The 14,051-nt window shown below is 52.2% G+C and overlaps 8 protein-coding genes across 8 annotated transcripts; 4 read left to right on the top strand and 4 right to left on the bottom strand.

Annotated features, from left to right (window-relative positions):
• Positions 1-394: 394 nt before the first annotated feature.
• Positions 395-924, top strand: VTN49DRAFT_1659 (uncharacterized protein; the record flags this gene model as incomplete). The annotated part of the gene is made up of 2 exons (XM_069409297.1): positions 395-556; positions 610-924. The coding sequence occupies 2 exons, from the start codon at positions 395-397 to the stop codon at positions 922-924; spliced, it is 477 nt and encodes a 158-aa protein (XP_069270698.1).
• A 1,809-nt stretch (positions 925-2,733) lies between these two features.
• VTN49DRAFT_1658 (uncharacterized protein) lies at positions 2,734-3,447 on the top strand (the record flags this gene model as incomplete). Its single annotated transcript, XM_069409296.1, has 1 exon — positions 2,734-3,447. One exon carries the CDS (start codon positions 2,734-2,736, stop codon positions 3,445-3,447), a length of 714 nt encoding a protein of 237 aa, XP_069270697.1.
• A 913-nt stretch (positions 3,448-4,360) lies between these two features.
• VTN49DRAFT_1657 (uncharacterized protein) lies at positions 4,361-5,242 on the top strand (the record flags this gene model as incomplete). The annotated part of the gene is made up of 1 exon (XM_069409295.1): positions 4,361-5,242. The coding sequence occupies one exon, from the start codon at positions 4,361-4,363 to the stop codon at positions 5,240-5,242; it is 882 nt and encodes a 293-aa protein (XP_069270696.1).
• Positions 5,243-5,407: 165 nt separating this feature from the next.
• On the bottom strand, positions 5,408-8,061 carry VTN49DRAFT_1656 (uncharacterized protein; the record flags this gene model as incomplete). Its single annotated transcript, XM_069409294.1, has 7 exons — positions 5,408-6,161; positions 6,212-6,348; positions 6,397-6,503; positions 6,554-6,677; positions 6,733-7,144; positions 7,194-7,287; positions 7,338-8,061. The coding sequence occupies 7 exons, from the start codon at positions 8,059-8,061 to the stop codon at positions 5,408-5,410; spliced, it is 2,352 nt and encodes a 783-aa protein (XP_069270695.1).
• Positions 8,062-8,397: 336 nt separating this feature from the next.
• VTN49DRAFT_1655 (uncharacterized protein) lies at positions 8,398-9,421 on the top strand (the record flags this gene model as incomplete). The annotated part of the gene is made up of 3 exons (XM_069409293.1): positions 8,398-8,547; positions 8,610-8,985; positions 9,039-9,421. 3 exons carry the CDS (start codon positions 8,398-8,400, stop codon positions 9,419-9,421), a joined length of 909 nt encoding a protein of 302 aa, XP_069270694.1.
• Positions 9,422-9,691: 270 nt separating this feature from the next.
• Positions 9,692-11,132, bottom strand: VTN49DRAFT_1654 (uncharacterized protein; the record flags this gene model as incomplete). Its single annotated transcript, XM_069409292.1, has 2 exons — positions 9,692-9,853; positions 9,915-11,132. The coding sequence occupies 2 exons, from the start codon at positions 11,130-11,132 to the stop codon at positions 9,692-9,694; spliced, it is 1,380 nt and encodes a 459-aa protein (XP_069270693.1).
• A 368-nt stretch (positions 11,133-11,500) lies between these two features.
• On the bottom strand, positions 11,501-11,775 carry VTN49DRAFT_1653 (uncharacterized protein; the record flags this gene model as incomplete). The annotated part of the gene is made up of 2 exons (XM_069409291.1): positions 11,501-11,567; positions 11,624-11,775. 2 exons carry the CDS (start codon positions 11,773-11,775, stop codon positions 11,501-11,503), a joined length of 219 nt encoding a protein of 72 aa, XP_069270692.1.
• Positions 11,776-11,798: 23 nt separating this feature from the next.
• VTN49DRAFT_1652 (uncharacterized protein) lies at positions 11,799-13,825 on the bottom strand (the record flags this gene model as incomplete). The annotated part of the gene is made up of 4 exons (XM_069409290.1): positions 11,799-11,933; positions 11,990-13,281; positions 13,354-13,491; positions 13,555-13,825. The coding sequence occupies 4 exons, from the start codon at positions 13,823-13,825 to the stop codon at positions 11,799-11,801; spliced, it is 1,836 nt and encodes a 611-aa protein (XP_069270691.1).
• Between the last annotated feature and the right edge of the window lie 226 nt (positions 13,826-14,051).

Raw genomic sequence — 14,051 nt, 5'->3', positions numbered from 1 at the left:
TCGTAGGAAACGTGAGAAAAGACGAACTTCTCGTATTTCCTTCGATACTCAATGTTGCTCAATGTCTGTCCGCATTGTTCAGTGCCGCGCAACGTACTATGATGTCAAATAAGCCATGCTACCTTAGTAACTTCTGCGTGAGAACTGCCTGCAGCCTCATTGAATTGCATGTTACTTGCAATAATTCGAAGTAAGTTACCCCATACTACAGATCTGATTGGGTAGTTTAACCAGGTCATATTCTTGTGGCTTGCCTATTACTCATTGTATGGTTGGAAAGCAAAATAAATCGGATATGAGATTGAATGAAAGGATCCCCCGCCTGGTATGAACCGTCCATGTCAGATCGTCGTCCTTTGATTCAGTTTAATGAAAGTTGATCGCCCCCATGGCAATGGCTGTTCCAAAGCCTTCCGCCGACCGTTCCACTTTTGAAGAGACGCGCTCACAGAAAATTCGATCGAAGGTCGATGATTTGGTCGACTCTTTGCCTCCCGAAATTCTGATCCAGATCTCGGAATATTTAGATCCAGCAGATATTGTTCGAAGTCAGAGAGTACGTATGTGCTGCCCATCGAAATCTTCTGATTCTGACAACAGGAGTCCTAGGTATCGAAGCTATGGCGCACGATATTCTCGAGCGAGGCAGTCATAAGACACGCTTTGCGCCGAAGTCTCGTATTTTTAGGCCTGGACGGCAAGAATGTATCGACTAACGACGCGATGACATATTCCCGATGGCACCATGGCCGGCAGTCTGGTCGGCCGGTGAAGAAGGTCTTTCTTCCCTGCTCAGACCCCCTGGGAAATATCCTGAACTCCTGCGACTACTATTTGTACCATTCGCGACGGCTAGTCCATGGCGTCTTCGTCTCTAACGAAGTCGAGATGTTAGCTCTCGAGACAGGAGACAGATCGATTTAGATCGATGATGACATAGCCCAGGAGGCGCATTCGTTATATTGGAGCTTCTCTCTGTCCGATCGCTATCTTGTCTTCGAATGTGACGATGGGTATGAGGCCATTCTGTTTCCCTTGTCGTCAGCATCGCCTAATGGAACCGCTGGTATGCATATAACAGTGCTGAATACGCACATACCACAGAGACGAGTCGCCTGATCGGAATGATGTCGTCTGTATCAAGAAGGACAAAGCGGTTATTCGGGGCAGAAACCGGCGCATCTACTGTTGGGGTGTGACCGCGGATTGAGTTCGAGGAATTGGCAGCTACCACAGTATCGAGCCTGTACTATGGCACATGGACGTGGACGAAAACATCCTTGTTGTATTCGAGATCGACTGGGAGAAACGTCCGCCGGAGGTTCAGCAGACCAAGTGGGCCTTGACAGGGGGACTCCTCGACAAGAAACATTTTCCCCTGTCGTTGTCTGGGTGTGATCTGCACGAGACAAAGCTCCAACCAAGACACCGGAGCAGTCGAACCTTTGGCCATAAGACTGGGGCCAGCCTCGAAGAGCGATCGTATTCGTATTTGCTGTATGCGAGAACCCTATTCGCTATATGCGACTCTATTTCTAGAACGTCATGGTTTGAAGCACAAGAACGCCGTTGGAGAGTGAGAGGTAAATTTGGCCTAGCACCAGCTTTTCCACCTCATGGATGCATCCCTGAAGCACGGATACGAGTGCGATGCAGAGCACTCGGAGTAAATTTGTTAACTTTCTCTCCGTTGGTTACCTTCTGTTGGCACGGATATGATTGGTTGATTTCTCGAAACTACGCCAATGTAAACACCCCTACAAATGGGCTTGAGTTCTGCATGCACCAAGCTTCGGAATTTGCCAGTTGAGATGAAAGTCCGATCCGAGACGCGGACGAATCGATACAGAATCTCCTATAGGACCGCAAGCTCCAAGAACTCTGTAACTGGCCCGGCTTCGTCGGTGCAGAGAGCTGTCTGCCCTAATCGCCAGGATGCATCCCTCATTCGACGCGACGCACTCACGAGGAGTACCTTCTAACAATGACAACTTGGCTGACTCTTTGCCTCTCGAAATTCTGGCCCAGATCTCTGAGGATTTAGATCCGGGAGACATTGTTCGAAACCAGAGGGTGTGCATCGACTAGCACTCATCGAAATATCTCGTGAATTTAACAGGAGCTGTCTAGGTTTCGAAACGATGGCGCTCGATATTCTCGAGCGAGGCAATTATGAAGTCGGCGTTGCGCCGAAGTCTTTTGTTCCTTGGACTGGACAGCACGGACGTAGCGCCCAACGAGGCGGTGACCTATTTACGTTGGCACCATGGCTTGCAGAGTGGCCGGCCGGTGAAGAAGATTTTTCTTCCCCGCTCAAAACCGTTCAGAGAGTCTCAGCGAGGGTATTATATATGCGAGTCGCGACAGCTATGCCATGTCACATATGACAATTACAGAGTCGAAATATTGGACCTTGAGGCAGGTCACAGATCGAGTTTGGTTGTCGATGAAACCCAAGCGAGATTCGGAGACTTTTTATTCTATCAATTCGATAGCTATCTTGTTTCCATAGAGGATGATATGTAAGTCACCACGACTGTTTTTTTTTTTCTGTCAGCATCTTCTAATTGGGACGCTGGCAGGAGACTGACAGCGTGGAATATAAAAACATCAGAACGACTAGTAAGATGGCTCCCTGGGTCCTATCAGGTTGTTTGTGGGGAGAAGGGCAAAATAGTCTTGATTCAAAAGACCTGGGAGGATCCTGCTTCCATTGCCGTTTGGGATCTGAGCATGAATCAAATCCGGGAAATAGGCGAGTATTTCGACTTCGGCAAGCCATGGTTGTGGCACTTGGAAGCAGAAGAGAACATGTTGGTAGGATTCGAGTTTAGCTGGGACACAGAGCCGCCGGAGGTGCGGCAGACAAAGTGGTCGTTGACCGGCAGGCTTCTCGACAGGAAATTCTTTAACTTGTCGTTGGGCCGTCGTCTGGACGATACGCGGTTTTCACCCCACGTCCGCTTGAGCCGAACCTTCGGCCATAAGACAATAACCCGGCTGTATTTGACGAAAAGCGGCAAATTCACCATGGACCTCGTATATGACTACGCCAGCGACAAACTGAGTCTCCAGTGGGTCGATCGCCGTCCGCGTATAGATACCAGGTGGACTTGGGATCTGCTTACTCCCTATATATCCTACGAATGGGACGGCTATACCAACCAGCTTTATATCTACGACACCACCAATGGGACCACAGCAATGCGCTCGCGTCATATAGATGTCCCCGAAGTCTATGAGAGCGAGTTATTGCACGAACACGGGCGTCAATCAAATCAATTGATCATTGAAGGCAGAGATCCTGGCATGCAACTCTTTGGCAACCGTGAGGTCCTCTGTCTAGCGGGTGATAATGTTGTTCAGCTTTGGTTCTTCAATCCAAACTTTGTCCCTGACCTTCGGGATTCAACACAGTTCCCTACAATAACTGAAGGGAGTCGTTGAATTCACGGCATGATTTGGTTCTGTACCTAACTTCTTGCGAGGAATCCATTCCTGACGACTTTGCTCTTCCAATCAAACCTACTCTTTCCATCAGAAAGACACATCATGAAGCAAGAAGAGAATCCACTGCCTGTCGCTGTTACCCATGATCGAGATCACTTGTAGAAGTGAACCCATTTCCTATAATACTATTCAGCCACCTATTTCCAGATAGAATATAAGTTTCTATCAGATAATGGATTTAGCACTCCAAATGCAAGCCCTGGGGTGTGCATCAAGTGTGAAAAGCGGGACTGGCAGCATGGTTGCTTCTTGCCGAATAAATGCCCGGGTCATTGCTTCTGTTGGCTACTAACTGGCTGTCTGAGAAGCCAGTTGACGCGAACTGTAGGGTTACAATTCTAGCAGCTACAAAGTTCAACATTAGGGCTTGTTCTCACGATCCGCTATAGATTCAGGAAGGGGTTAAAATATGCTGCCACTCATCCATACGAAATAAGAAAAATGGGGTTCACCAAGTTCACCACTCTGTGCGAAGTCCCGTGACGGAAATAACCCTGACTGCTGAACAGGGAAGTCGCTTTCGTTCACTTCTAAAAGCCAGAATTAAGTCAGAGTGCGGGAGATATCCTCTACACAGTCAGCTATAGCTTTGTGATACGTGAGGATGTGATGAAACTTGTCTCCCAGGCGATCCTTGTATTCACCTTGTTGTGTTGCGCAACAACTGAGCCATATACAAACTGCCGTAATAGACGTCGTCACGGTTGCGCACAAGAGACCACAGAATCAGCTCTGTAAACAAATACATGATGCGAGCCCGCTGAGAAGAGTTACAGAAAGATGACCATGGCCAGGTTGTTATCGTCTTCAACCCGTTGAATGGCGAACACCCAAGCGTGTGCTGCCAATCATGCCGCATCAAAAGAGCACCGTCAGTGGCAGTTTCCTGAGCTCCTCTCCAGACAGCATGTGTCTCGACTTGAATATGTCGTCTGAGAGTTCCGTGGAGGAGCATGAGCCTGCGACTTCTACCCGGCGCGACCTGTCGACAAGAACCAGGACGGCCGGTACTGAAAGGACTCCACTGCTGAACACTTCGCTGTCACCACTTCATATCGAAGGTTGCGAGCTAGACGATCCATTCTTTGACATAGACGATGACGAGATACATCAGGATGGCTACATTCCTGAGTACCAGCCAGGTCAGTACGATGTCAACAACGCCTGCGCATTAAGGAAGAAAGCACACAGCTCACATCCACTAGATGCCGACATAGCTGAATATTGCATCAAGACCGACTTCGATTACAACGTCCTGGACAGGGCTTGTCCCATGATCCACATTTACGCATATCGCCCGTACCATCTGATCGACCATGGCGTAGAAGCCCACTATGCGTTCCTCTTCCAGTACAAGGGCAATGCCAGCGTCTTTCTCGAAATGATGCCGGGGACGGAGGTGAGCAATCCCCTCATAGGAAAGCTATGTTTCCTGCACGTGTATGACCTGGATTCGTACGAGGATTTCATTATCTGGTCCGGCGGCACCAACAAGTTCCCTCGCATGCAGCGGTTCCTCGACCACATCTTCATCCGGGACTATCATCGGTATGAGTTCACGGAATCCCATTCGGGGGCCAGGGCATGGTTGCTGGCTGTCGTCGAACACTGGACAGAGGTGGAGCTGCTCCCGCACTCAGCGTATGACGAGGTTGCTGAAGCGCTGGAGATGGATTGGGTGGAGCCTCATCTGTTTCGCAGATTGGACATCGAGCGAGGTGGATTTTATTGATTTGATGATGCATTGGATGTGTGTGGCGATGGGAACTCGATCGGGAAGGGTTCTCGATATACTTTATTGTCCACACCGTATAGGTAGTTTTTGAGTACCAATAGCCATATATAATATAACGCACGTTTCGAACATGCATCTGGAATGTTTCGAACGAGATGGAAGCTACGACGCACTATCCGTCGCCATTTGTTTCTTCAAATCGAGATACTTTGCCGCGTAGTCGTTTGCCAGAGCGGGATCGCCAGATAACTGCATGGCCATCGCCTTCTTGGCCATCATTTCGCACTGTCCAGGCAGGTCCTCGATCTTCTCGTACTCACCATATGCGCAATCAATGTACGCCACTGCGCGCGCAATGTATTCCTGTTGCTTCACTGCATCCGCTGCGGTGGGTGTTTGCTTCTTCCTCACAACGGCCGCGGGTGAGTGGTCGCCAGCCATACCCATGTTAGCGTCCACGAGGACCGAGTAGGACCGTGCTGTGAGAGCCCGATCTTCGAACTCGAGAACCTGGGGCATGATGCTCTCCATCAGCGCTTCGGCAGCTTCGAACTCTCGCAAACTCAGCAGAACTCTCGATAGGACACCGATAGCTTCCCAGAGACCTGAAAGAACACGTGACTGATAGGCGAGGCGAGAGGCACGCATTGCCAATGAGAAACCTCGTCGTGGCTGGCCCGTCTTGTCCAATATGCGAGCCTTGTCGCAGAGTATGCGAATCTGCGTGTACACATCAAAGTTCTCTTGCTGCATTGACTGAGCGATATCTTCAATAATATCCATCGCTCGACGGTAGTCGCCTTTGCGGATGCAAAACTCGATTTCGAGAAACGACAGATGCTGCGTTAGATCAACTTCTGGAAGCTGGATGCTCTTCAACTGGGAAAAGAGATGCTCGACAGCGGCAATGTTGTCTCTGTGTGACCATTAGAATGTGATTTTGCGCAAAGTCAGTGCATCTCGTACCGATATATCTCTCGCTGGAGCTTCAAAAGACCAGCATAAAATGTCCACTGCTGGCTGGCTCTTAAAGATCGGAGCATGTGCTGTGGGATATCAGTAATCCGCGCCATAGCTCGTTTGTGTGATCCTGAATTGGAGAGCTAGAGGGGTCAGTTGCAGCTCTGAACATGGATAACGAGCTTGCGTACCAATTGGCAACTCAGGAATGTGCTCTTCAAATAATCCTCCAACGGTGCTTCTTTTACATAACACTCTCGTAAGACCTCGTTGTGCAAGAGAGCAAGATGCGTGAGGCCTTGGTTGGTCAGCTACTTGGTCAATCATCAGTCGAATCAGCATCCATACCCACGCGTGTGAAGAGTGAAGACTGCAATAACAGTTGCGGACCAACGGATGTCAGAAGGTTCTTGGTGACGTTCAGATGGGCCGCCTTGGTGATGTTTTCGAAAACTGATGCCAAACTCTCTCCCTGTCGTTTATCAGCATTGCACCAACCAAGACACAAAAAATTTAGGAAAACCAACATTTTGAAGCTCAAGCTTCGCTTCGCTCAGCTGCGTCGTACTGAACAAACCCCACATCTCTGTCTCCTTTGCTTTGGCTTTCAAAAAGGCCAGACCGTCTTTTTCGCTCCCGAGCATGCCCGTGTTTTGAACGTCCTTGATCTCCTCCGGAAACGCTTTGCCGAAATGATACATCCAACTCATGCAAAAATTGAGGCAATGCATATCGTGTGACTCCCGCGCAATTGCTATGGCCTCCTGCATGGCGGAGACAGCTTCGCTGTGGGAGCCGAAATCTGCTTGCAAGATGGCCAGGTTCAGCAAAGCGTATTGGTAGAAACTACGGTCGCGATTGTGCATGGTATAATCAAAGTACCGATGCAGATTGTCGAAGGCGGAGGGATAGTCTCCGGCGCGCCAGGCGTCGAGGAATCTGCGCGGTCAGAAATGCGATGACTTTCTGCCGGAGACGCAGCCCTTACCGTAGGTAGTGGGACAAGCTCGGTACCGTCACTCCGGTTGAGATGATGTACTCCAACTGGGACTTTACTTCGTCGGGTACCCGGCCGCCGACACCTGAGAACAATCAGTAGACAGTCGTCTGATAGCAGGAAGGAACCACCGACGTTGCAACTCGCCAACTTGAAATTCGAGTAGGCGTTCAACGTCCTTGGTGCTGATGCTAGCTTCCTCCTCCACATCGCGCCCAATGTTCCCATAGACGGCCTGCCCTAGTGGACTGGACACATCCGCGCCAATCGCCGCCAGATTCATATCCACGGCGGTATGTTCCGCAGAGGGGTTCCGTCGCGCCCAAGCATGAAAGGTTGGCAGACGATACTTGATAAACCCTCTCCAAAGTTTCACAGAATCCTGAAACTGGAGGCGGGTAAATTCGAGCTGGCAGCGGCGCACAAACGCGCCGAGCGGCGATCCGCGTGACAGGAGCATCTTGTCTCCTGACGTTTGAGGTGGGATTCCATTGTTTCGGTCCTCGATCTGCTCCTCTCGGGACTTCTCGACGAGCGAGGAGATCTCCGAGAAGAACGTCTCGAGTGCGTCGCAGCAGTCGAGCGACCAGATCTTGCGCAGGAAAAGGTCCCACAGGGATCGGCCAGGAATGGACGAGCTGTGGTATGAGAGGACTTCCTCTAGCTCCTCGATCGCGACAGCATGGTCTCTGTCTCGCGAGAATGTAGCGGGTGAGCGGACCGAAGTATTGACGGGTAGGATGTGAGAAACCAGGAAGGAAAGGACGGCGACTGCGGAGGCATTGGGGACGACGCCTTCAGTGTACAACGACACCAGGCACAGCAACGCAACCTTGGATGGCGTGAGATATCGGCTCATGGTGTCTCAGGTACGAGCTTCAGCTCGAAGATTTGAAAGATCGGCGGCCGATTCAACGCATCGTACTTCGAGATAGCTGTCAGCAGCACATTCCAAGTCCTTGTAGACAATATCTCAAGACGCATAGAAATTTTTGCCGAAAACGTGGCTCAATTCGCGCTCTTCAATTCCGCCAAAACTCATCTCGACGTTCACACGCGTTGAAATATTATGCCTGAGGCATCAATAGATATCTACCTATGCCAAGCGCGCAAGGTGGAAAATGCCCCTCCGCCCCGCAAAGATCTTCGAGCTCTGCTTGTGATCAATTGATCATTGAGCCGGTTCAACGACACAATGACGGAGGCATTGACAAAAACCGAGCTCAACGGCGCCCTGCCGTTGATCGCGCGAGGCAAAGTGCGCGATCTATACGAGATCGACGACAAGACTCTCCTCTTCGTCGCGACAGATCGCATCTCCGCCTACGACGTGATCATGGAGAATGTACCTTGACCACTGTAGAACTTACCGCACCAGGGAGTGGAAACTAATTGTAGGAAATATAGGGCGTCCCCGACAAAGGCAAACTCCTCACCCTCTGTACCAAAGCCTGGTTCCAGATCTTGCAACGCGCCGTCCCGAACCTTCGCACGCATTTCATCTCGCTCGACCTCCCGCCGCAGATCCCGGAGTCGCTCCGCCCAGCACTGCAAAATCGAAGCATGCAGGTTCGAAAATACAAGATCTTCCCCATCGAAGCCATCGTACGCGGATACATCACCGGCTCGGCGTGGAAGGAATACCAGAAATCCGGCACTGTGCATGGGATCCCCATCCGGTCAGGGTTGAAAGAGAGCGAGGCGTTCCCTGACGGGCCGATCTATACGCCGAGTACGAAGGCCGAGCAGGGACAGCATGATGAGAATATTCATCCTGATCAGGGTCCGTAAACTATGCCCTCGAGGCCATTGGGCAAAGGAACTAAAGATGAACAGCTGCCGCCATCGTCGGCGAACCTTACGCCAGTAAAATCGCCTCCCTTGCCCTGACGCTCTATAAAGCCGCGCACGATTATGCCTACGAGCGCGGGTTAATCATCGCGGACACGAAGTTCGAGTTCGGACTCGACCCGGACACCGACGAAGTCGTTCTTGTCGACGAGGTGCTCACGCCGGACTCGTCGCGGTTCTGGCCCCGGGATTCCTACACTGTTGGCAAGAGCCAGGAGAGCTTCGATAAGCAGTATCTCCGCGATTGGTTGACACGGGAAGGACTCAAGGGGAAAGAAGGCGTCGTCATGCCAGAGGAGGTGGTGAGGAAAACGGCGGACAAGTATCGCGAGGCTTGGGAGAGGATAACGGGTGGAGGTGAGTTATAATCTACCTATCTCTTCTAAACTACATATGTGTCAATCCACGGGACAAAAATATCTCCGCTGGCCGGTTTTCTTCGTTGATAGACTTGTTGATTCATCGCATGTCTTTTGATGCGTGTATGAATCATAACTACCACCCACAAAACAAGCAATCATCAACTCCGATGCCCACATGTATACATCTAGCTATACAAAAACAATGACGCGGAAGAGCAGGGAACACAGAGTAGTAGTACAGTGCATTCATCATCGAGAAAGAAGGGGGAAGAAAGTCTACTTGCGACGGTTCATGGTCTTGTCGCACATCTTCAACAGTCCATCCTTCGCTTCACTTTCAGGGAAAATCTTGATGGCGTCCCTGGCCTTGTCGGCATACTCCTGGGCCAGAGCGCGAGTCTGCTCCAGGCCGTCGCTGCGAGCAACGATTTCGCGGGCCTACAACACGAATTCTAATCAGTCTTTGGTAGAAATGATGGCGCAAATTCCTCAAACTCACCCTCTCAACGTCACCCTCCCGCGAAAACTTTCTCCCAACCAAAGCACCCAATTCCGGATTGGTCTTCCAAGCAAACAGCAACGGCGCTGTGGCAAGCCCCAGCTCCAAATCCGCGCCCGCCGGCTTGCCCAACTCTGACGCACTGACGGTGTAGTCCAGCATGTCGTCGACGAGCTGGAACGCAAGGCCGAGGTTACGACCGTACCAGTACGCGGCCTCCACAATCTCCGGAGCGCTGTTACCCAGGAGTGCGGCTGCGCGGCACGACTTGCTAATCAGACTTGCCGTCTTGAGGTACGTCTTTTGCAAGTAGTATGCAATAATGTCATCTGAGAAGACCGGGTTCTCTTCATCCGCGGCCGTGTTCTTGAGTTGCATGAATTCGCCCTCGACGAGGTTGGCAATCACCGTCGCCAGCAACTCCGTTACCTCCGGATTGCGCAGGCGAGCCAGAGCCACAGATGCCCGGCCCAGCAGGAAATCACCCGCCAGCACGGCCATCTTGTTGCCAAACTGCTGGTTGGCGGATGCCGCCGAGCGGCGCGTGACGGCATTGTCGATCACGTCGTCGTGGAGCAGCGACGCCGTATGGATCAACTCCGTGATCTCTGCCAATCGCCGCTGCGAGGGAAGAATGTTAGGGTCATTGGCAAAAGGGCCCTCCAGCTCCGGCGCTGGCGCCGTCAGCGGGCTCGTGTCTGGGTTGGTGTCGGCAAGCACCATTGTCGACGTGATGGGGTCGCTGATGTATGATTGCGAGGTGGCTGTTGGGGTTGGCCTGTTTGGATTCCGCGGGGCCAGGGCCGTGGCCTGGGACATCAGCAGCACCAACAAGGGCCGCATGTGCTTCCCCTCGCTCCACGTGTAGTATTTGGCCACTTTGTCCAGCATTGGATGGCCCGATCCCAGCAGCTTTCGGATGTTCTTGGTCAGATGCTTGAGTTCCTTGCCCACGAGGCGCAACGGGTCCACGGATACGCCGGGTGGTGACTTGGGGAGGCCCTTGGTGAAGAGATTCTGCGCAGCGGACACCGCGGCTCCGAGTGGAGAGACATCTTTTCGGCGCGATGGACGGTATCTTCGCGTCTGCACGATTGTAGCGGAGTGACGGAGCTCATTCTCCAGGCATTGAGCGCATATCGACGTGACGGAGGGTGTGATTCGAGAATGAGTGTGAAGCAGCACGCTTGATGAAGCGCGGATTGTTCGGGCTCGCATTGTTGCACCAATTCATGCCACGGGGCACCCTCTGCAGAGATGAATGCAGGGGTCGAGAAGAGAAAGTATTTGTATGCGGGAAATCAGGAAAATTCCCCCGCGTTTCTGCGGCAAAGAGAGCAATACGAGCTTTGATGCTGGAGGCTTTTTCCGACTAAAAACAGATGCAGGCTCAACGGTCGGCCCGGGCCATTCGGATCCTCGCCATATGATTCGCGGAGAATTTCTTTTGTCTTAGATAAGCTAGCCGCATTGGGAAACTCTGCTTAACTAATTTCCGTATTTGCGGATGCTGCATGTCATTCAACTCTGCATGATGACAACAAAGGAGTCAAGTGAATAATAATGGATTACACTCTAGCTCCGGCCTAAGATAACATCCGCAAGTAACCCCAACTACGACGGCACAAATAACGAGACGGCCAGATCGACCGACTGTACATAACCCATCAACCCCGGCAGACATAAGACCATAACGTAATTGCAGAAACTAGGACATGATGAAGAGCAAGGAGCGTGTCCCAATTCCAGAGCTCTTCACGCAGGGAGAGACCCGCAGAGGCCACGAAGATGGTAATACAAACACAAAGACGAAACTCCGAAGGACCACCATGCGAACACGGCAGAGGCAAGACGATAACATATCCACTCATGTTCTCACGGACATTAGAACTCGCCACCGGCATCGTCTTCATCCATTTCGCCCTCCTGAATCTCTTTGGCAAGCTCGCGCTCTCGCTCACGGGCCTCCTGCGCGCTCTTGAGCTCCAGGCGGTGCTGGTTCATCGGGAATCGCATGGCCTGCGGCATACTATTAGCATCGGACAATGACAACAGTGAAAAAGGGATGTAAATACCTTAACACTCTCGTCATGGAGAGCCAGGCATGCCCGAATGCGTGCGTGGAAAGCCTCACCTGGCTCCCCAGTTAAGTAGACATCGCCCACCTCCTTGCTCTTCATGTAGCCCTTTTCATGGTCGATCGTTGCATCAATGACACCATCCCGGATGGCCTTGGCAACAATGTATTCCGCAGACTCCTCGCTGTCCAGACCCAGACGGATACAAATATCGCGAAGGGATATCCGGGAGTATGCGATGGACATGAGGCGGATGCCAGTCGTGATGACGTTCTGCCGGAGTCGTAGGATCAAAGTGTAAGTACCATCCTTGCGGAACGTTGCGCTGTGCGTGTTGACGATGTTAAGGAACCCGTCCAGGTCGCCAACACTGACAGCCCGCACTAGAAGGAAGTACGGATGCAGTGCCCGCTCCAGAGATGGTTGGCGGAAGATGGATCGAGCGGGAATGTCGCCCATGAGGAGATTGACCACAACCAACAGCTTCATCGACACTTGATAGAAACCGCTCGCGACGTGGCTCGACGGCGACTTGCGCGTGGCGCTGGTCAAATGCTCATGGGCCTCACTGTACCGCAATTGGATCGCCCGGATGCGACCGAGGTAGTACATGTATCGAGCAATCTGGTTGTTGGAAGCCGACTCGGGGAACGTGTTGTGGGCAATCAAGAGATCGGCCTGGTTGATGTGCGATGTGGACAAGTAGTTACGCAGGAGAAGGGTGATGACAGTGGCCTGCGTGTCGATATCCTTGCGGAGCACGGCAGTGCGGAGCGCCGCAAGGAGATGCTTGCGGATGGAAATGACAGCAGCCGCGGGTGACGGTGGCAGCGGTGCCACCTGTTCGTAGAAGAGAGCATAGTAGAAATACACGCGTGCTGCCAGTGCGTCCAGAGTCCGACGGTTCAGGGTCCGCAGCCGTTCCACCAGTTTGCTGGAGAAATCCGCTCCCCGTTGCACTTCCTTGCGGTCAAACAGATAGACCTGAACGAGGATTGAAAGGTAGATGTCGACTTCTGGAAGTGGCTCTCGCGGTGCCGACTTGGGTTTCTCGGAATCTACGTCCATTTTCGAGGCGGCTTCATCGAAAGCGCCTGTCTTGCCAATTCCTTCCAGAAGGAAGGCAGCGGTTTGATTCGAGCTGGAGTAGGTGTCGACAATAACTTGTGCGAGAACTTCCGGGGTCAGGTGTTTCCGCATAGACGATATCGAGCGCAGCACGCGCAGCGTGAAGCGCGAGTCGAAATGAGCCACGGCGTGTTCTAACAGGGTGAAATTGTTTTTGATATCTAATTGTAGATTCGAACAAGCGTCCATCAGTTATCTTCTCGAATCTATTGTCCTAAAAAGAAGCTGCTCACCTTGCACGGTCTTCTCGTGCGGATCAACTTGAGGCTCCGTCTCCTTGGTCTCCTCTTCGGCGCCCTCCATGGCGACATCACCCTCTTGGTCCTTCTTGTTCTCCGACGCTGATAATCGGGAGCCCTTGGCAGGGGGCACTACAACAGTCATCTCGTCACCATGATGATCTGAGCTGGTTGGGGCAGACGATGTCGGCCCACCTGTTGTATCCTCTTGCATTTCCACGTCCTCAGCGCCGTTTACCTTGTGCCCTGCCGGATCCGTCCCATTCGTGAGGGCGTTGTTGATGCTCTCGTTGCTGGCACCCTTGGCGGCGGATCTGGTCTTGGGCTTGTTCGCCGCCGGTCGGGCGGCTTTCTCTTTATTGCTGGAAGGACCGTTCTGCGAGTTGGAACGGGCCTTCCCGCTATTTGCTGACGACGTATTATCGGACTTGCTGTTTGATCTCAAGGAGCGTCTGTCCACCGGCATCTTCGGCAGCTTCGCGGCAAGCTTTTAGCTCGCAGGGTTACTGGGTTGCTCACAGGACAGGCAAAGAAGGCGATCGGTGAGTTCAAGACGAGGCGCGCAAGGTCCGGGAGCAAACCAAGCACAAGAATAACAGCGCAATGGCGGCACAGACAGGCCGTCGTGGGTTCAAGCAAGGTTGATGGATGGGTGATGTCAAGGGGGAGCGATGGGATCGAGCAGAGCAGAG

The sequence above is a fragment of the Thermomyces lanuginosus genome (genome assembly GCF_041956635.1).
Source record: "Thermomyces lanuginosus strain ATCC 200065 unplaced genomic scaffold VTN49scaffold_22, whole genome shotgun sequence".
NCBI lineage: Eukaryota > Fungi > Ascomycota > Eurotiomycetes > Eurotiales > Trichocomaceae > Thermomyces > Thermomyces lanuginosus.
The sequence above is the reverse complement of the archived record's forward strand: the minus strand, read 5'-3'. Positions and strand labels throughout refer to the sequence as shown.